Here is a 21883-nt window from a genome sequence, read left to right on the forward strand (position 1 = left end):
GATGAAGTTGTCACTATCTAGTTGTGAGGTTGACGGTACCACTCTTCCCACAGGCACACTTCCTGATACATAGACACTCATGTCTATGAATGCCACTCTGGGTTCCTTTCCAGGCTCTGCAGAAGGACTCTCCACCTGCCCCTTGACTATTTCCTTGGCCTCACTCTTTAATGCCATGGATATTAAGTGACCTAGGAGGCCTGAGTTGCTTCAGTCTCAGGAAGATCTCAGCTTGTTGTATACTGTGGTGGAAATGAGCACAGAGGCCTCCAGGCAGGCCATGAAGAATGTTAACTGGAATGCTGGGACTCACCTAGGAGTCACTGGACCCCCGTCTAATGGGAAAGAGGTGACAAGGATGAGAAAGTGGAGGGTCAAATAGGTGATATATCAGTGCTAGAAGAGGACAAAGGGGTCTTTGAGGGGAGTGCAGAGTGACCAGGAGAAGGAGGTGGGGATCTTGGGCATAGAGCTTAAGAGAAGATGGGTGACTGTGTTAGTTAAGGTTTTACAGCTGTGAACAGACACCATGACCAAGGCAACTCTTATAAAGGACAACATTTAATTGGGACTGGCTTACAGGTTCAGAGGTTCAGTCCATTATCATCAAGGTGGGAACATGGCAGCATCCAGACAGGCATGGTGCAGGAGGAGCTGAGGGGTCTACATCTTCATCTGAAGGCTGCTAGAAGAATAATCACTTCCAGGCAGCTAGGATGAGGGCCTTAAAACCCACACCCACGGTGACACACCTACTCCAACAGGGCCACACCTTCTAATAGTGCCACTCCTGGGGCCCAGCATATACAAACCATTACAGTGACCAAACCACACTTAGGACTCTACCTTCCTCTGAAACAAGAAGGTCAGTCAAATATTTACTTATGCAGAAAATAGTAAATTAGATCTTTGCCCTCAAAGCATGTGTAGTCTCATTGAAGATAAGAGTGGGTAGTGCAGCAGAACCAACACCTGACCCGGTGTTGAGGGAGGCAGGGAAGAGGAGGGGAGAGGCTCTCTGGACATACTGTAGAGGAGAAAGAGGGGGCTTTATTTGCTTGGGCGGACTTACTACAATGCAAAGATATCAATATTATTATAGCCTTTAAAACAATCCCTCCATGTTTTTATATCTGAATCACCAACAGCAGATCATTCTTGCGGTCTGGCTTTATATAACGAGGCTGGCTGGCATCCAATGCAAAGTTGAAATGAGAACACCCATGAGGAAAGGGATACCTGTGGTCTGCTGCTCAGACCACAAAGTGCTACTCGGTGGTGTGTGTGGCAGAGGCTCTCCACCAGAGTCTTGTTATACTGTCTTCCAGTGATGTTGGCTCACAGATTCAGGAACCCTGAACTATTTGCTAGAGGGAATACAGTTAAAATCTCTAAGTCCCACATGGCCCCTAAACAAAATACAAAGATAAAAATTTCTCTTCGTTTTCTCACAAGAGGAAACCCTTCATTTTCTCCCAAAGAAACCCCAAATTGAGCCTCATCAGTCCCTTCTCCTTCATATCAGCTGTCTGGAAACAGGGTGCTCAGGGACTCGAGCCTTGGCCTTCTCCACAGTAAGCTTTCTGGCTGGTTTATTGTGTCTGTTCTCTTGAGTCCTATTTTTCCTTATGTCTTCCAATGCTAATTAATGGACTTGAGATGAAAGGTATCTCAGAGGTACATAGGGCTAGTTAAGGGGTGGGGGGGGGAGACTTACTTAAAACAAAGGAAAGTGAAGAGTTGCAGGAAGAGAGACAGGCAGAAGCAAACCGACAGCAAGAAGCTGATTTGAATGTGCAGACAGCCTGCAGACATACCTTGGAGAATAAGGGTTGGGATTTGAGAAGGACATAGATGGGAGAATCACAGAGTGGTTTTGAGTAAGGGGTAGTCATAGGAGACTTAATTTAGAAGATCAGTGCCAATACAAAGTAGCAAAATATGCTCCCAACAGGAGCACTCCTTACTTTCTTGTTACTATGACAAAATGTTGTGACCAGAAGCAAGTTAGATGAGAAAAAGGGTTGGTTTAGTTTGGCTTACAGTTCCACATGGGTTACAGTCCATCATGACAGGGAGGCAGGAAGCACTCAGGTACCATGTACATGCTGGAGAGAGAGAGAGAGAGAGAGAGAGAGAGAGAGAGAGAGAGAGAGAGAAGAGAGAGAAGAGAGAGGAGAGAGAGGAGAGAGAGGAGAGAGAGGAGAGAAGAGAGAGAGAGAGAGAGAGAGAGAGAGAGCACCAAAGAGCAAGAAGGTGTGGGGAAGAAGGAAGTGAGGGCAGGAGGTAAAACCTCAAAGCCTACCCCCACTAATATTCTTCCTCCAGCAAGGCTCTAACTCCCAAATGTCCCACAATCTCCCTACACAGCACCACCCACTGGGGACCAAGTATCCTGATACATGAGTCTATAGGGAGCCTTTCTTATTCAGACCAACACAATAGGGAAAAGCCAGCAAGCTAAAGCTTGCAATTAAAAAGCTAAGCATCTACAGGAAATAAAAAGTTTAGATGTAAGGTCTAAAAGAACGAGTCATTGGTTATAAGACAGGGTATAGGAAAATACAGCAAGAGGCAGAATACACTGATAATATCGTCCTAGGATCTCGGATGTGTCTGTTTTTTCTGACCCTAACTAGACAGACTCCAAATCATCACCACTTCACCAGGGCAGACTCTTCTAAAACCAACTAGCTTCCAGGTAGGAGATTGATGCTTGGGTTAACTACAGGTTAACCTAGAGGAGAACAGTCTGTGCGTGGAAGAGGGTTTACAAAGCTTTCCAGAAGTTGTCACTCAGTTACCTATTCAGTTAATGTAGGAACACATTGTTTACAAATAACCAGCACACTTCCTTCCTTGCTTTACAGGAACACCAGTGAAGGCTACTCAACCCTTTTAGTGGCTTATTAACAAAAATTTTCAGCATGACAATGAAAAAATCTCAGGGTGAATTGATGGTTCCGTACTTGCTGGTTGGCTGGTTTGGTTTTAGCATCAATCTGTCCGTCTCTCATACATGGGTTCAGGTGCATTTCAGAGTAAACTGGGCTAACCACGATGGCCCTTTCCCAGAAATGAGACAGATTTTAACTTATCTTTGTAGGTGGCCAACCTGTGTCAGCCTACCTAGCCGGATAGTGGAGCTAAAACCAAAGCTTGGAGCTCTGTCTGTGGGTGGCTTATGTGCCTCCCTCCATCCTTCACCCCTTGCCCAAGGCGATTTCACAGTGACTTTGTAATTACAGTGAGTCTTGCCAGTGAGTTCCTAGAAAGTAAGAGAAGTTTATTTGACAAATGCAGTCTTCTTTTAAAACTAAGATTGAGACAGGAGAAGCTTGCAGATTGCAGAAACACAAGAGTTAAAACCAAAAATCTCCTAGAGGTAAAAACTGACTGACCTGTGTGTGGACTTCTGAATTACCCTATTATTAGATTTACTTCAAGCAAAACTGCACCTTAAAAAAAAAAAAAAAAACACCAGAACTATAGCATTTTTATTGTTACTTATTTAGAGTATGAGTACACTGTCGCTGTCTTCAGACACACCAGAGGAGGGCGTCAGATCCCATTGCAGATGGTTGCGAACCACCATGTGGTTGCTGGGAATTGAACTCAGGACCTCTGGAAGAGCAGTCAGTGCTCTTAACCACCAGAGTCTGCAATGCAGATGGCTTCAGTTTGGGAATAGAAAATACTCACAGCTGCATGCCTAAGACCGCCACCGTTTTGTTTTTTGTTTGTTTGTTTGTTTGCTTGTTTGTTTGTTTTGGTGGAGATTTGAGGCAGAAAGTCAGCGAGGGCCACTAGTTGAGGAAGCAGGTCAAAGCTATTAGCTGGGGAATGTATGATGTTGACAAAACTGACCTAACAGGATTAACCAACCAGCTCTCACCAGTGCTGTAATGACGAGCCATGTGACAAGCTTGGGAGTAACAATTCTTCAATAACGCTTGCTTGGTCTTCATTTTTCCATCTTTTGCATTTATATTTAAAATTGTGACTTGATGTTTTGGTCACGTTTCTCCCCAAGGAATTTTTGTGCTGATTCCTTTTATTCATTATGGTGAGTCTGGTTTATCATAAGAGTCATCTTTATGTATCCAGAAATGAGATCTTATGAACACACTAAAGTTCGTTTAAAAATATCCACCTTTTAGCACCATAACTATTGCCCGCGCTTTTGTGTCCCCCTGGTAAGAACACGCTCAGGGCAACCGGAATCTTCTGCAGCACAAACTTTATTGCTTACCCCATCAGGAGCCAGTGGAGAAGGGAGCCAGAGAGAGAGCCAGAGAGAGAGAGAGAGAGAGAGTATGGCGGAAACCGTCCCTTTTATGGAGGACTGTCCTCCGCCTCGGACGTGTCGTTCCCTGATTGGCTGCAGCCCATTGGCCAGAGTTGTCGTCACGGGAAAGGCAGAGCACATGGCGTGGAAAGCTACCCCGGCATATGCGCAGCTTGCTTGTTTACTACTTAGAACACGGGTGTCAGTGCTATCAGCGCCATCTTGTATTGGCGAATGTGAAGGCAGCTCCTTACACATAACAAAAATTAGTCACTGTTCCTGTCGTTACAACCAAATGCCTGACAGAAGGAGTTCAGGAAGGAAGGGTTTCTGTTGGCTCACAGTTGAGGGAGACACCAAGCCTGATAAACCATGGTGGCAAGACCTTAAGTCACATTGTGTTCACAGTCAGGAAGCAGACAGGAAGAATGAGAGGGCTCCGACTCCATTTTCTTTTCTATTTAATGTGAGACTCATGGAACGGTGCCACTCACATTTAGAGTGGGTCATCCATCCCCAGTTAACCTAATTTGGACATGCTTTAATGTTAGGGGAAAAATTAGCACTGGTACTTGACTCTTAATAAGCATTGTTTTAACAGAGGAAATGTCGAGAGCTCAGAAGCCCGTGTGAGATAGCAGTCTGTCATCCTGGGTGGGAAAGGGCATCTAAGGGAGAAACTGCAGGAGAGCTGCCCAGAGAGGAAGACGTTGGCTCATTAATCTTAGTCGAGTCAACTCAATCAAGGTAAGATTCTGGCAAGGAAATGAAATAGAGCAAGAAGCAAAGATAAAACACTTTTAAAGTCATCATCTGATTTTTAAAATATGTAGTCTCCCTAGTATTTTCCCTCCAGGGAAGAAAATTAAATGTTCTACTCAACGCCATCCCATCCCCCAGAGTCATAAGTGATCAGTTGGCCTGTAGATATAGTCTTTGGGACCTCAATGACATGAGCAGGCTAGAATTCCTGAATTGATGAGTAAGACCAAAAACAAAAACAAAACAGAAACCAAGAAGCTTGTATATAAAAAAAGATTATTAATATTCTGTATATATTTATTAATGCTAGAAATTAATATGGCAGCAGTTATTCCTTAACCAGCTAGTTCCCCCAAATAATCACATAGAGACTTTTTAATTTTTCAAAGCTTAGGCCTTAGCTGGGCGTGACTCTCTACTAGGTCATCTAAGTTAACCCAACCACCTAATCTTATTCAGCTGTATGGCTAGCTATACCTTCCAGGTCTGAAGTCACAACAGTCTCCTAACATCTCTTGGCAAAAGGAACTACCTACTTCTTGTTCCTTTCTCCCTCCCAGGAAGTCCTGCCTTAATCTCTTCACTGCCCAATAGCAGGCTTATACTTAGCCTTATGTTGACCAATTAACTTGGGGAGCAAAGTTTGCACAACAAAAGCTGGTGAGTGTGAGAATTCGTTCTTCTTGGGGGCAACCAGATCTTGGCATTACAGAAGTTAACCTCTGAATACATCGCAGCACCAGAGCAACCCCAAGCCCTGTGGGCTCCGCTGCTTACTTCATTGGCTGAGGATGGCTTGAGAGTGAAGCAGAGTAGGCGTCCATTGTAGGTAAAGTTCCTAGTCAGGGCCATGGCAACCGCTGCTTTTCTGCAAGGAGCAACCAGGAGGGAATAATAGGAAAATAGCGTTCTCCTCAGTTTTGGAAAGCCGCCTTGGAAGAAGGAATCCACCCAAGGACAACTTCATTGACTAGGAGAGATAGCTTGGCTCCGCCCACTGTGTTTACATAATGTCTATTGTTTCAGCCGGTGATGTTTTGTTTACTTCCGAATGAAATATTTTACCCCCTGTGAGATAATTAATTTTTGTCAGCTTCCCTGTTTATAAGGGAAACTGAGAAACTGTTAATTGAAATACAGAATGAGTCACTGTTTTCTGTAATTTTTGGCAACGTTCTAATTTGTGTCAATCCCAGCCTAATTATTAGATTTTGTTGGAAGCAGAAAGCATATTTGATTTTTTTTTCTCTTGCTGAATTCCTTTTCTTCCCCATTTAAAAAAAAATATGTGCTCTCTGGCAAAGGTTATGTAATTTATTTCAGTATGAGGTGAAACACGGGTATATCTGAAATACCGAGAGGTTTACTGTGTCATGCTTGGCTCTCGTCAGTAGCTCGATATTTACAAAGCCTGTAGATTGGAGTCTCCCTGCCTTGCTCCTGCCTATCTCAAGCCCCATTGAGAAAGTGTGATTCTTTTAAAGACCTTTCTCACTGGGATGGAGCCACACTCTATGGACCATCGCTAATGGTATCACGGAAGTGAATTTTCCGAGAAGCCATCAGGGGAGAGTTCATTTGGAAATCCAATTGAATGTCACTTGCAAAGGGGCAGGCACCTCCATAGAGGTGACCAGCCATGCATTCCTGAGTTGTTGGTTGTAAAAGCATTAATCACCATGAACTCATTTACTCCTAATGCAAACATACTGCATTATTCCACAGGAATTCTGTTCCCAATGATCATTAGTGCGGACAACAGGGAGCTTCTGGTTGTGGGCGAGGTTAATAAAATCTGTCAGCTCAATGGCCAGCATAATGAACCTGTTAATGACTCTTAATAGAAGCTGGATCCCTCCAACTACTGCAGAGGAAAGGCGGGAAGAGAGGCAGGTATCTGTGCAGAGCAGACAGACACCTTAGTTCCTTCTAGATATAGACGATATTTAGATCAGTCACTGAGTTTGATCAGGAATCAGACTCTGCTGTGTCTGGGGGCTTTGGTGCCTGGGGGCCTGGGGAGGAAGGGTAGGGAGTCCCCAGAATAACCCACAATGGTTCTGCCCCCATCCTCAAAAATGAATGCTATAGCTGCTCACAAAGCACAGGCTAGGAACATCCATAGACTAGGGGCTATGGATATCCTAAACATCTTCTCCACCCTGAGTTTCCATAGAAGAAAGATAGAATTCACAATAATAATAGCGACAGGCATGGTAGGTGGTCACCAGATGCTGTCAAGGACTCATGTATTGTGCCCATTTGACAACAAGAAAGCCCAAGTGGAGAGGGCTTCAGCTACTTTGGCAAGGTGGTATTTAGAAGCCTATGCCCAGAAAATCAGGCTTCTTCACTGGAAAAACACACAAAAGCAGCAAACTATAATCAGACCCATCTATCTTGCCAGTCAGTACATTCAGGTCCAGGTTCAGGAAAAGTACATAAAAGCTATGTTACCTGCCATGCCTTGTTACTACAACGGAGGATCCCAGGCCTTTAGGATGCTTGGCTGTTCAGTGTTATCCACGTGTGACCCTGGCTGTGACATTCCAGCCAATGATGCTCCTACCCCATCCTTGTCATTTGCTCCATATTGACCTAGGCCCACTTGTCACAATTTGTGTCCCCTGAAGCTCATCTTGATCTCCCAATGGGGCCATAGGTACAAGGGACAAAAGAAGCTGCCAACTCTTAGTGACTCCTCTTGAGCCCCAGCCTTTTGGGACTGACAACAAGGAGTGCCTGGAGCCAGAGACCTAAGGGCCAGCCACACAAGCTGGGCCAGAGCACACAGACGCTCTCAAACCCTAAGTTCTCCGTGATTCAGGTGGTGACGGTCATTGGGGCTCAGAATCAGGAGGATCTTGAAGCAAAGGGGCTGCAAAGAACTGTGTAAACCGGGGTGCAGAGTGACTGAAGGGCTTTGTAATGTCTTCAGCAAACCAAGGGAACATTGTCCAGGGCCAATCCTAGAGTAGCTTCCAAAACCCAGGAGGGAGCAGCCCCAGTAGTTTTTGCCACCAACCATCTCTAAAGGTGCATTTACTTGACTGTGTTTTTGTCCTGTTTTGTTTTTGATGGAATTGTTTTAAGTATTTGAAAGATATGACAAAGCAGATGGTTATAAAAAGGGAAGACTCAGGAAAGATCTGGTGGACTTTAGGAGTTTCAGATGGAGCCGTATGGATGCTCCATATGCATAATTCACAGTACCATCCCTGGCAGGACTGAACTCAGTGCTGGCGGCAGTAGGGAACGCAGAGAATGTGGAGTGTTGTCTGCTCCATACCCCCCTCCCCTCGGCTTATGGATGCACAATATAAGTGTGAGACTACACGGCTCCAGACAGAATGGCAGCAGACTAAGGGAAGTTAGCATCGGGGAATTCACAGATAGCACTATAAAGGATTGCATTAGTTTTAAAGAGCATAGAGGATCCATCCACATACACAGAAAAGACCCAGCCCACTTATGGAGACGAGTACAGTCTGATGAGGTGTCTGGATTGAGAACAGCATGCAGAATACAAAGGAGAATGAGGGACACTGCCCTGTCCAAGTGGGAAAGGAAGGTGGTTAGGTGTAGGTATACACATAAGAGAAAGCAAGTGTGTGTAGATGAGAGGGTATGTCAGTGTATGTGCTTGGCATGTGCACATGTGCATGCGTGCATGCGTGTGTGTGTGTGTGTGTGTGTGTGTATGCATGTGTGTGTTAGGAAGGCACAGCAGGCAGCATGTAAGGTCAGAGATGGTAGTACATTTCCAAAGGCCCTAGAACCCAAACAGAGGAGTCTAGACCAACATACAGGTAACAGGAAGTCACAGGAGGGCCTCGGGCATCCAAGAAGAATGATCTGACTCAGGTTTTGGAAAGGTCAACCTGGCAATGCCTAAATGGGTTGCCTGGAATGGGGCAAGGGAATTGTGGGTACTATGAGCATCTGGGGAGTTCTGCCTTACAGATTGTCATATTTCCTTCTACAGCATACCTCCATATTTCCCTTTTCACTGTTTGAAACCATCCTCAGACCACACCACTATCCATCGAAGAAGCTAGGACTCACCTTGCTGGGTGCTTTTAATTTTGCCTACATCATCAGGTAAGAACGGCATAGAATGGGTTAAATGACACTTGTCATTTGTGACCCAAATCAACATTACATAATGGATACCATTAAATCAGTCCTTTTGTTGGTTTAGTTGGTGATCTAACCCTTTAAATTTCCAGAAGAGCCGGGTTCTTATTGTTTGATTTTAATACTCATTTTATAAAAATATCATATTCAGAGGACACATGGGCATGCCTGAACACATACACACACACACACACACACACACATGCACACACATACACACAAGCATTTGAGCATACATACACACACACATACACAAGCATGCATGTGCACAGGCACACATGCACACACATACGCACAAGCATTTGAGCACACACACACACAGGGCAAGCCATAACTTCCCTGTCCCCCCCCACCATGAAAAGTAATTATTGTTCAGCAGTATATAGGCATACATATAGGAAAATGTTGATTTCAGTTTCATTTGCAATTAGAGTTTGAATGAATGAATGAATGAACGAATGATCCAAGGCAACCATACACACTCCATCTAAAAAGGCATTTGGTGGGAGGAGCCAGGTGCTACTCTCCTGTCACATCTTAGGCCTCAGATGTAAGCGCCCAGAGGGCAGTTACCAGAGACCTGCAGAACACGGAAAATGAATCCAGTAACTGGCCTTGACATCATCTTCCAGTCAGCTGGTGCCAGTCACTCTTTGTAATGCTGCACTGTGGTCTGCAGTCAAGGGCACGGGCATGGCTTTGTGTCTGGGGCTTGAGGATGATCTGGTTCCCTTCCTTTCGTAGCTTGCTTTCTTCTTGACTTTTGTTGCTTGTCTATTTTTTTTAAGACTAGATCTTATGTAGCTCGTTCTGGCCTCAAACTATCTATATGACCAAGAATAACCCAGTGATCTTCATTTTTCTTGATCTTCCGTCTCTACTTCCCAGTTGACGGAATTGTGGAAGTGGATCATTATCTGCTGCTGTGAGGGGACACAATGACCATGGCAACTCTTATAAAGGAAAACATTTCATTGAGGCTGGCTTACAGGTTTGGGAGTTTAGTCCATTATCATCATAGCCAGAAGTATGGGGGCATGAAGGCAGACATGGTGCTGGAGGAGCCTAAAGTTCCACACCTGGATTGGCAGGCAGCAGAAAGAAAATGACACTGGGCCTAGCTCAAGCATCTGAAACCTTAAAGCCTACCCTCAGTGACACATGTTCTCCAACAAGGCCACGCCCACTCCAACAAGACTACACCTCTCAATAATGCCACTCCCTACGTGGTGGTCATTTTCATTGACACCACCATAGTCACCTTGCTCAGTTTTATGATGCTGTGGTTGAACTGCGGACCTCATGTATGGTAGGCTAGCACTCTACCAGTGCACTATATCTCCAGCCCTACCTTCCACAGCCTTTGCATATGGCACCATTTCAAGCCTGAAAGGGCCATACCATCCATGTAGAGGACCTGAATACCAAGGCCATAGGACACTCTGGATCATTGCCACAGTCTCTCTATGGGAAGCCATTTAGGGCAGTGCTCTGTTAACAATGAGAGCAAAGCACAAGGTGACATTTCAAAGGACATGGGAAATTTCATAGAAGTCACCAGCTTGGTACCCAGAACTTCATGGCCTCACTTTCCCTCCCATAATCTTTCTATCTTCCTCCTACCCTTCCTCAATTTCCCCTGAGTGCTAAAGTCTTTCTTCCTTTTCTCTCAAAGAAAGTTCTTGCATAATATAATTTCCACACTGTTCTCCACTACTTGGGTGGGGGGGTCTTTGAATTTTAACAAAGGAACACATTAAGAGGTTGAAACCTTAGCTGAGGACCATTAGTAGTGGACACCATTAAGAGGGATCCTGAAGCCATATTGTGTGACTTAGATACTGGGGACACAGGATGGTACAAGAAGCCTGTGGTTCTTAGGGACTGTCTGGGAATGAGAAGGGACAAAGGACGAAGAAGACACAGAATAGAAATTGGTGGTAGGGAGATCAGGGTCCTCTATCTAGGCTGATGGTCAGGGCTGGCTTTCTAAAGGGAAGAGTCATTTAAGCTGAGATCCAGAGAAAAAGTAAGATGATCTTGGAAGAAATGCGAGAAAAGATGAGGTAGAAGTAATAAGAGCTCTGAAGGGGGCTGGTGAGATGGCTCAGCGGTTAAGAGCACTGACTGCTCTTCCAAAGGTCCTGAATTCAAATCCCATCAACCACATGGTGGCTCACAACCATCCGTAACAAAATCTGATGCTCTCTTCTGTAGTGTCTGAAGACAGCTATAGTGTACTTACATATAATAAATAAATAAATAAATAAATATTTTAAAAATTAAAAAAAAATTGCTCTGAAGGGCTAAGGAGGCAGGGGCATAGCAGAATCGGAGGACAGGGAAAGCTAGGTCATGAATACATGTCAGTGAACTTGCATTTGCAGAGTGCTTTTCTACTGGGAAAAAGTTTTAAGCAGGGCTGGAGAGATGGCTCAGCAGTTAAGAGCACTGACTGCTCTTCCAGAGGTCCTGAGTTCTAGTCCCAGCAACCACATGGTGGCTCACAACCATCTATAATGGGATCCAATGCCATCTTCTGGTGTGTCTGAAGACATCAACAGTGTAATCACATACATGAAATAGACAAATCTTAAGAAGAAAAGAAAAGAAAAAGTCTTAAGCAGAGTCACAAAGTCAATAAGTACCTTGAGTTAAGTAGGAAGGAAAGTCAGGTGACCACGGCGGAAGTGTGGAGATGGGGCTGAGGAAATGGAGAGGTAGAAACTCAGGAGTGTCCTGTCATCCGGATGCTCAGAAACTACGCTAGATCTGGGAGCACGAATGGAGGAAGGTGGCTTAGATTGGGTTGAATGCCTTCCTCAAGGTCCTGAGGTCATAAGGCAGAAGCTCCTGGTGGGAGAAGGAATGAGGCTCAAGTAGAAATCTTGGAAGAAACCCTTAAGAAAGATTTTAAAGTGCTGAGATTAGGACAAGCTTTATGGCCACCCATTTACCTCCAGCATGGTGGGTTTTACACACTCTGGGAACAGAGCAGACGCTTGGCCAGTGTGCACACTGTGGAGAAAGAGCTAGGTTTGGATACAAGAGACCCTAGGTACAAGTAGCTTTAGACCGATCTTTGTACTAGAATAAATGGAATACAGTATAGCTGAGGGCATTTTGTCATTGTCTCAGGGTAGATACTTCCACAGTTTAGTTCAGTCCCCAGTAAGAAGGCATGTGACTCTGTTGCCTGCCATCCCTGCCCCGTTAAACACAATGCATCTTCAGAGAACCTCATGAGCACACGGGGCCATAGTAAGTTCCACAGCGGTAGACACCCATGGAGAAGTGCTATAGGTCAGCTCCAGTGGAGGGGGTTGGTTATCAACTGAGATGGTCAGATGGAGAGGTTGCATAGTAAGAATGAGATTCTGAACATGGACTGGGTCATAGGGGGCATGAGAAACAAACTTGAGTCTGTAAGGAGGTGCTAACTCTGCACCAGAGAGACACCATTCCAATAAAACCACAGTTTAGTAACCTAAATATATCCACATAGACACCTGGGGATTGCCCCCTTACCCTCCTCCCCAGGGTGTTGTTCACTTTCTGCTACTACTTTTCAGGTTGCAACATTGGCAGTCTGGCCCTGCAGAGGAGTGAGGCTAGAAAAATTTTTCATTTCCGTTGGAAAGCTTTAGTCACCTATAAATCTGGTTGCTTGCTCATTCCTTCCCGCCCCCTAGCCCCGAAACTCCTCACCCTACTCTGTCTGAAGCAATGGTGAGGGGTAGGGAAAGGAATGTCCTTGTCTCGCTGGCCTTATTCCTCTTTAAAAAGGGGATTTGAACACATATTTACCCTGGTACAGAACTGGTCCTTAAAAGCGAACTCATATAAGGTCAGGCTCCAGCCTGCAGAGTATTGGTACTTAAGGGAAACGAGCTATGCAGACAGACTACAGGAGGTCGGGCTAGAAAGTGCTAAGATGAAATGAAAACACAGAGCTGTAAGAACATAGAGAAGGAGGGAGTGGTGTGGGAAGGCATTGTGGAAGGCATATATAGGGTCTGAGAGCCCAAAGACCAAGCAGGTTTAGAAGGGCAACAAGCTGTCCACGCTGCACCCTATAACCAGCAAGAGGGGGATAATAAATACTTGTGAGCCAGCTAAACCTCTGTTTTGTACAGTGTAGTATCCCAGACTAGTGGATGGTACCATTCACTTTTAGGGTGGCTGTTCCCACCTTATTTAACCTAATCAAGATAATCTTTCCTAGTCATGCCCAACTCTGGTGATTTAGGAAAAAAGCAAAACAAAACAATTAGCCCCATATGCTCACAGAAAGCGACACTATTAGGAGGCGTGGCCTTGTTGGGAGAAATGTGTCACTGGGGGTGGGCTCTGAGGTCTCAGATGCTCCAGCCAGGCCCAATGTGGCAGTCTGCTGCTGTGCATCTGGAGGGAGAACTCTCAGCTACCTCTCCTGCACCATGTCTGCCTGCCTGCTGCCATGCTTCCTACCATGATGACAATGGACTGAACCTCTGAACTGTAAGCCAGCCCCAATGAAACGTTTTCCTTTTATAAGAGTTTCCGTCATTGTGGCGTTGATTCACTGCAATAAAACCATAACTAGGCCATAACCAAGTCCGAGTGATCCATCACAGGTGTTGATCAGAGGCTAGATCCTACGAGACTAACAGTCAATGCGAACCCTCCTGTTCCTCAAGAATAATAGTATTTAAATCCCTTCTTCGTTTATAGATCATATCCCAAGAAAACGGTACATGTTGTGAATGCTGAAGCTGGAGAGATGGCTCAGTGGTTATAAGGACCTGGGTTCAATCCCCAGCACCCACATGGCAGCTCACAATTGTCTTTAACTCTAGTTCCAGAGGACCTGGCACCCTCCCAGAGACATGCAGGCAAGGCACAAAGAACATCAATGCACATAAAAATAAATAAATCTTTAGGATACATCCTCCTCTAGAAAAGCAGTTCCTCTCTACTGGAAAGATTGAGACCCACCCACCAAGAAGAAAATCACTGCCTACATTCTGAAGGGATGCGAGCGAGGGGATGCAGGTAGTTGACCCCTCAGGATGCCTTTTCTGGAGTCAAAGGAGAAAGTAGGGGAAGGATCAGGAAGCCCATGCTGGAGAAATTCTCTTGTCTTTGTGATTAGATGAGGTAGGAAGGTGGCGGATGTAGCAGACAGCTGAGGCCAGGCAGGCAAGAATCCCCATGGTCTTTAACCCGGAGGAAGCCTCACACCCAAAGGAGGTATATCAGGATGGCCTGGGTGAGGTTCCAAATTCAGCCCATGCAGGAGATAAGAGGTGAGATGCAAGCAAGGTGTACTATTCTCTCTCTCTCTCTCTCTCTCTCTCTCTCTCTCTCTCTCTCTCTCTCTCTCTCTCTCTCTCTCTCTCTCTCTCTCTCTCTCTCTCTTCTTTCTCTCCCCCTCCCTACTTCCTTCCTTCTTTTCTCCCTGTATTTAAGCAATCCACAGAGAAATGGTTCCAGCTGCCCCGGTGACTCTTCTTAACTCACTCGATGTTGAATGGCCTTCAACAACCACTACATTCTTGTCCCTGACACCACTTGGCTTTCTTCTGCTTTTCCTACTGTCATCTAACAGCTCTCCCTTCTTGGGCATGTTCTCTGTGGAAACACACAGTTGATTTACTAACCCTGGGATCAGAAGCTTCATGTTGAAAGGAAACAAAAGTGAAACAAAAACAAAACTTCTCAGGTCCTTCAGGGAATGCCCTTGTGTGCAGACTGCCTCACATAAAAGGACATGGGAATTCAGAAGCCTTGATTTCATGAATTTAAAGTAAACACTGTGAACTAATTAATACAATCTGTTCCTCTGCTCGGAGATGCATTCCTGCTTTGGGGATATTTGTTTTCTGCCCTGTGTTTCCATTCTGATCTGTACCACAAGATAGCCATGCAGGCAAGAGGCACTGTGAAAAGCCCACAATGCATCTCCGCCTTGCACATCTTTATTCTAGTGTCAATGATGATGATGATATTATTTTGTTACAGTCATCACAGCATCCACATGGCAGGGAACAGCTGGGTGGTTTGGTAGATGAATGATCACAGCAGGGCAAGACTAGGGGCCAAACACCAAAGCTACACTTGCTTGACCCTAAGACTGATGCTGTCCATCTTAGGTAGGATTTATGTTGCTTTGATAAAACACCATTGTTGGGGGTTGCCCTGTCGTTGCTATGTATTCTAATGCTAAATACTGAAACCCCCCAAGATCTGGTTGTCCACCGACTAGAAGATACTCATGTACACCAAGTGATGTTAAGTAAACTTTGCACCCCAATTTAAAACTATTGGTTAAATAAAGGTGGCTACAGCCAATTACTGGGGAGAATAGAAGAAGCAGAAGTTTCAGTTACCGGGCTGGAGGTCGCAGGTAGGAACCAGGAAAAGAAAGGAGAGAAAGTGAAGGAGAAAGGAGGGTGAAGGAGGAGGAAGATGGAGAGAACAGGAGATCTCCACAAGATGTGATGGGCCAGGAACATGCGCCCAACTGAAATCACCACCACCCCTCACCTTCTACTCTGCTCCCATCCCTAACGACAGATTGCTGGAGCTGACACAACCCGAGCAAGATTCAAACAGCAAGTACTTGGGAAGTAGACAGTCCAGTGATTAGAAAAATAGATTTAGGGGTAATCCCCCAGTCACTGTGCAAGAGCTGATTAAATCATCCGTAGGGCTCTGCCTCGGTTATTGTAGTCTGGCTGGGTCATTTTAATAATTAATAAAGTTTACTAAAACCAAAGCTAGGGTAAGAAAAGGGTGCATTTCACTGTACAGCTCCCAGGTCACCGTCTCACGGAAGAAAGTCGAGGTAGGAACCTGAAGGTGGGAAGTAACACGGGATGCTACTTACTGAATTGCTCGCCCATGGTTTTCTCAACACCTGCTTCTTACAGAACCAGGACCACCTGCCTAGGGGTGGCACCACCCACCGGGAGCTGAACTTGACCACATCAACCATTCATCAAGAAAATGCATCACAGGCTTGCCCACAGACCAGTTTAGTGGGGGCATTTTCTCTATTGAGGTTCCCTCTTCAAAAGTGACTCAAAAGGGGAAAAAAATGACTCTAGCTTGTGTCAAGTTGACATAAAAGTAGCTATCACAGTGGCCCTAAAAAGACTTTTTAAATGTGACAAAATAAACATGGGATAAAATTGACCATTTTCCTTGTTTAAAGTGTGTACTTTGGTGGCATTAGGTATGTTCATATACAGCCACCAGCACCATTCCCCACCACAACTGAGTCCACTCAACATCTCTCCTTTCTCTTTTCTGCCGCCTCCTCACCATCGACCCTTCTGGCACTATGACTCTGACACCACGGCTTCCTCTTATAAATGGAGTTATATGAGTCCTTTTCTTACCATAGCACCTTCACAGTTTACACCCATGTTGTAACCTAGGTTCAAATTTTTCTTTTTTAAGTTACGTTTTGTTCCTCCATTCATCCATCAGTGGACTCTCTCCACCTTTGGACTATAAACCCTACTGTACAGATATCGTTGGGTCCCTGATTTCAAGTCTTTGAGTATATAACCCAACAGTAGAATTTCTGGGGCAGGTGATAACCTTTCTTAACTCGCCGAAAAACTTCCATAGTTTTCCTAGCTGATGGTAGAGAAAGGCCCCAACTTTTCTATATCCTCAAAACAGGTAGCCTCTGTGGTTTGATTTGTTTGAGTTTTTATTTTAATAGTAGACAATCTGTGTAATGATGTGGTAGCTCATGATTTTGATCTGCATTCTCCAGATATTAGGGACACCTGATATCTTTTGATTTGGTCCTATTCCTTGCGTATGTTCTTTGTGGAATGTCTATCCAAGACAATCATCTATTTCTAATTAGGTTTTTTTGTGAGTATTTTTGAATTAGGCAAAGTATTTATATCTTCTAAATGTTAACCATTTAATATACATATGATTTGCACACATTTTTCCGGCATCCTATTGACAGCACCTCTACACTGATGACAGTGTCTTTTGATGCATAGAGATGAGCTTATGAATTCCAGACTCCAGATCCCCCTTTGCCTCACCCTAGTCCTAGTCCCAACTATTAGCTCTGGTCCACAAAACACTTACCAAACTGAATGTATTTGAAACGTCAAGAGATTGCATTCAGGTTTCTGATGGCTTACATAAGCACAAAGCTTCATGTTTCTGTCTGAACTCCAATAGCCACACTGGAGTTCCATTTCTCAGGTCCGGCCTATTTTCCCTCTTACAAGAGAACTCTGCTGACCTGTCACTCTGTGAACGTGGCCTCTTAGGAACGCGTGTTAAACTCCCTCATGCCAGGCACTACACACTACCTTATGTATCTTACACAAGACATACACGGTACCGAACACGTGTTTCACTCCGGTAATTCTTGCAGCCGTCTGATGAGGTTTGTATATTTGGAGCCCCCCCTTCCTGGGCTCCTGAGTCTACACCGGCAGAATTAATAAACCACTGGAGGTAATTCAGCTAATAGGTGGCAGACTGAACATTTAAGTCACAGGATCCTCTTCCAGATTGAATTCACTTAACAGCTGTAAGCTGCAGCCGAGGTGGCATCGTCCCTTAACACATATTCTGGGTTTTAAGTTATCCCAGACTTTGGCATCTTCAAAGCTGTTGGCTTCCAGCAGAGTGCAGTTTTTAGGCTTCCCTTAGACATCATGGCTTCTCTCCCAGCATTTCCTCTCATTCCTTTGGCTCATAGAAACAACTTACATCCTATCCTCATGTGAGTGAGGTGTGAGCCTCCCCACCCATTCATCCATTCCTACCTAGTGCTCGGTCCCTAAGAACTCCCGAGCTAAAGTCAGAGATAACACATAACCTCCAAGCATCCTGTCTGAGGGCAACAATGCACTACCTCTTCCCCTCCTGTGCCAACAAGATGTGGAGAGCTGAGAGCCACGCTGCCCTCTTAGGTACCAAAACCAACAACAACACACACCATTGCTTTAGCTTACAGATCCAGTGTCTCAGCCAGCTGTCCATCTTAAAGAAAGCAACAGTTCAGTCATGGACTCACATACCCTCCTTCACTGATGATATGTTGGGGGCATCTCTTATCCATTCACCAAAATTGGTTAAGGAGTATTAAATAGGGAGAAGCCCCCCCTCATTCCATGAAACGAGATGACTTATTAAAACAACATATGATGCTGGGAGATGATTGATTGACTCCCAGATCTGTGGGGACACTTCACATGATGGATGTTCCCCATGTCTGCTTTTCACCTGCTGTCTTCCAGTGTTCCGCTGAACCTGAGGTGAAAGTACCTTGCTGGCTTCCGTGATGCTAACAGTCATCTTGACTTCTTGTTCACGCAGGATCCTGTGGCGCTACGTTCAGACTGGAAACTGGGTGTACCCTGTGTTTGCCTCCCTCAGCCCGCTGGGTATTATCCTCTTCTTCTCAGCCGCTTACATCCTAGTCGCCGGCATCTACCTGTTTGGCGAGAAGATCAATCACTGGAAATGGGGTCAGTGCTTCTTTCTCATCCGCAGTCCACAGAGACACTTCTTACCTGTTCTCTGATCTTCCCCTAAACCAAAGGAAAACTGAGTCCAAACCAGAAGGCCACACTACTAGGTACCTTTGTACGTAGGGCTCAGGTGGGTCCTATGAACACTGGCAGAACAAAAGCCTGGTGCAAATTGGCATTCCCTCAGAGGACTCCAAGTGTTTCCTCTCTTCCTTCAAATACCATCTCATTTAATTCAAATACCAAATCTTCTTTACAACTTTAGGGCCCAAAGAACAAAGTGATATCCCTCCCAGCATGAGGGGTGACATGCTATAAGGGTCTTTGCTCACCCCAATGGGGGCTTTGAGGGACATAAACTGTGAAAATGTGAATTCCTTCTGTCCATAAAAAGTGAGATTCTCCTTCTAAAGTATAAGACATAGTTTATTCTGTACCAAATATGAATGAGCATGGCCCCAGAACCATGGATTCAGGTTGCCCCGAGTGATATATATTCCTCTTCTATTGAAGAAATTACATGAAGTTACATAGTCACAGAACAAAGGACAATGACAGATCATTGCATCTAACCAAATACTGATGCTTTGGTAGGGACCACAGATAGGCAGGCCCATGGGCTACAGCAAAACAGGGGAAACTCGGCTGTAGGATTCAGATATTATCTGATGACTCTTAGCTTTGGGAAGAGTGGAAGCCAGTAGTTTGCCAAGTTCATCCATTCCAAAGGCCTTGTGTGACAGGCAAAGGAAATGATGACAGGCCAGACACATAGGTAGGCAACAGATGGTTATATTCTCAGCTATAATGTATATTTGTTGAAAATATGCGTTCAGGAGGTGGCCATCTGAAGGATGAATTCAGTCTGTGACCTTCTTTGTATCTGTTTGCTTTTGAAATAACATACAGCACACTGTGCTTCATTGTAACATTTTTATACATTCTTCATTCCTACCCTTCTGCCATCCCTGGCTGGAGCCTTCTGTCATCCCCATTCCACTTCCACGTCACATGTGTCCTATTGCCCTCCTCCATCTCCCCTCTCCTGATCACCTTTCTGATTTCAAATCCTATATCCACCATCAAACAACCCACTATTAGACACACATGTATAAAAATTAGAAACTAGGATCTACACATGAAAACTTGTGTCTGTCTTTCCAAGTGTGGGCCGCTCACTAGAATTTACAATCCATGTATTTTTTGGCAATTTTACAGCTGAGTAGCTTCCCACTGGGTATGTGTGCCTCGTTTTCACTATCCATTCATCTGTTGATGGACATCTAAATGCAACCATCTTCTAATTTGTGATTAGAACACCAGTCAGCATGGATGGATGCCCAAATATTTCCATGATAGAATATGGTCTTTTTTGTATATACCAAGAAGTGGTACAGGGAGGTTGTTTGGTAGTTATAGTTTTAGAATTGTTTTGTTGTTATTAAGAAACCTTCATATAGATGTTCACAGGGGCGATCCCAGTTCACATTCCCATTAGAAGTGAGCAAGGGTTCCTCCCCAACACTCTAACCGAATTTGTTGTTGCTTGTTTCGTTGGTTATAGCCATGAATGGAATTTTATTTTGCCTTTCCTTGATGGCTAAGAGAGTTGAGCAATTTTAAAAATATTTATTGAATATGTTTCCTTATTTGAGGACTATTTAGTTCATTAGCCTACTTTCGAATTGATAACTTTGTTTAGGGGGTGTTTAATTTTCTGAGTTCTTTATATATGCGAGATATTAACCCCCTGACTGAAGCAGGGCTGGCCATGCTGGTCTCCCATTCCGTAGGCTGTCTGCTCACTCTCCTGTTGTCTGCTGCTGTGCTGGAATCTGGAGCATGAGACACTGCAGACCACAGCCGCCATGGCTCTGATTCCCACAAGGAGGAAGAGTCTGAGCTGAGAAAAAGAAATTCAAAGTAGAAGTGATAGCATTTGGCAACAGGCACAATGGCTAACGAGCCACAGAAAGGTTATCAACTTCAAAGCTTGTGCCAACATTGGTGACCATGAAATATGGAGCTGCCAACTTGTTGGCTAAGTGGAACCCGTTCTAGATATGTCATACTATAGTTTCAACAGAAGAATGATCCTATAATGTGCTTACCTGAAACCAATCCTGATATAAACTAATTTGGGAGAAGTCATGGAAGACCCCATTTAGGTAGACTGCCATTTTCCTAGTTCCTCTCTAACTTGATGCTGTCTCTTTATCTCCATCTGTAAAGTCTCTGCATTTTCCCATGGATGCATACAGCACACTGCACTCTTACAAAGCAGCAGCACAGGGGAGCTGATTTGAGAGTACCATGCAGACCAGTAGCATTACTGAGTATCTGGCTAACCACACACTGACCCACAAGGCAGGGGACTAGCTTGCTTCTTGTCTCTGAAGCAGTAATGGGGGTTTATCAGAGTTTTTCTCCCCGTGTGAAAAGGCATTTTTGATTTCCCACTGCCCCATCAGTGTGAATCGCTACCCACTCAAGAATACTCCTTAGGGAAACTTATCTGAGGTGTCTCTGTGTCTGTCTGTACAGGTGCCATAGCGAAGCCACAGATGAAGAAGAATTGATGACATACTGTTTTCCAAGAGCCATGGAAGAAGAAACTTAAGAACTGGTCATCTTTCTATTATCCTCATTATTATTATTATTATTTCTGTTTGCATCAGGGGTGGACTTGCTTGTGGAGATAGAAAGGACAGAGAATGTTGCACAGTTTTAATAAAGAATATAAAGGGATCTTCTCTTGGGATCTCCTGGTTTTCTAAAAGGCTGACAGATAACTCCTGACATCTCAGAATCTGTTACTTTTGATTGACCTCCACATTTTGTTTCTGACCAAAAAGGCTAAACAAGCTTGTCTAAACTTGTTGCTGGACCATTTAGAGAATGGGTGTGGGGACAGGAACATGGAGGCATGAACTCTCTTTACCTTCTAGGGGTGTGGGGAAGACCCAGATGACATGCTCCATACGTCAAAATCATGACCAAGCTGGAATAGTGATGCACACAGGGCATTCCCTGCATTCTGGAGGCTAAATCAGGAAGATCGTGAATTCAGGGTTGCCCTGGACTGCAGAGTAAGACCCTGTCATTAGAAGACCAAAAATAGTAATTTAAAAAGTAGTTGTTAGCCAGGCGTGGTGGCGCATGCCTTTAATCCCAGCACGCGGGAGGCAGAGGC

At 44.7% G+C, this 21883-nt stretch overlaps 1 protein-coding gene across 2 annotated transcripts in view; it reads left to right on the top strand.

The window, feature by feature from the left end:
• Positions 1–21438, top strand: part of Adtrp (androgen dependent TFPI regulating protein) — a 61328-nt gene extending 39890 nt beyond the window's left edge. The window contains exons 4-6 of one of the 2 annotated variants that reach the window (XM_021180250.3): positions 9036–9151; positions 18536–18687; positions 21235–21438. In XM_021180250.3, the coding sequence (XP_021035909.1) occupies positions 9036–9151; positions 18536–18687; positions 21235–21269 (303 nt within the window). In that variant the 3' untranslated portion in view covers positions 21270–21438. The remainder of the gene's footprint in view (positions 1–9035; positions 9152–18535; positions 18688–21234) is intronic. The other variant, XM_085831151.1, reaches the window with a different exon arrangement.
• Positions 21439–21883: the final 445 nt, after the last annotated feature.

The sequence above is a fragment of the Mus caroli genome, unplaced genomic scaffold, assembly GCF_978045245.1.
Source record: "Mus caroli unplaced genomic scaffold, Mus_caroli_1 scaffold_15, whole genome shotgun sequence".
Classification (NCBI taxonomy): domain Eukaryota; kingdom Metazoa; phylum Chordata; class Mammalia; order Rodentia; family Muridae; genus Mus; species Mus caroli.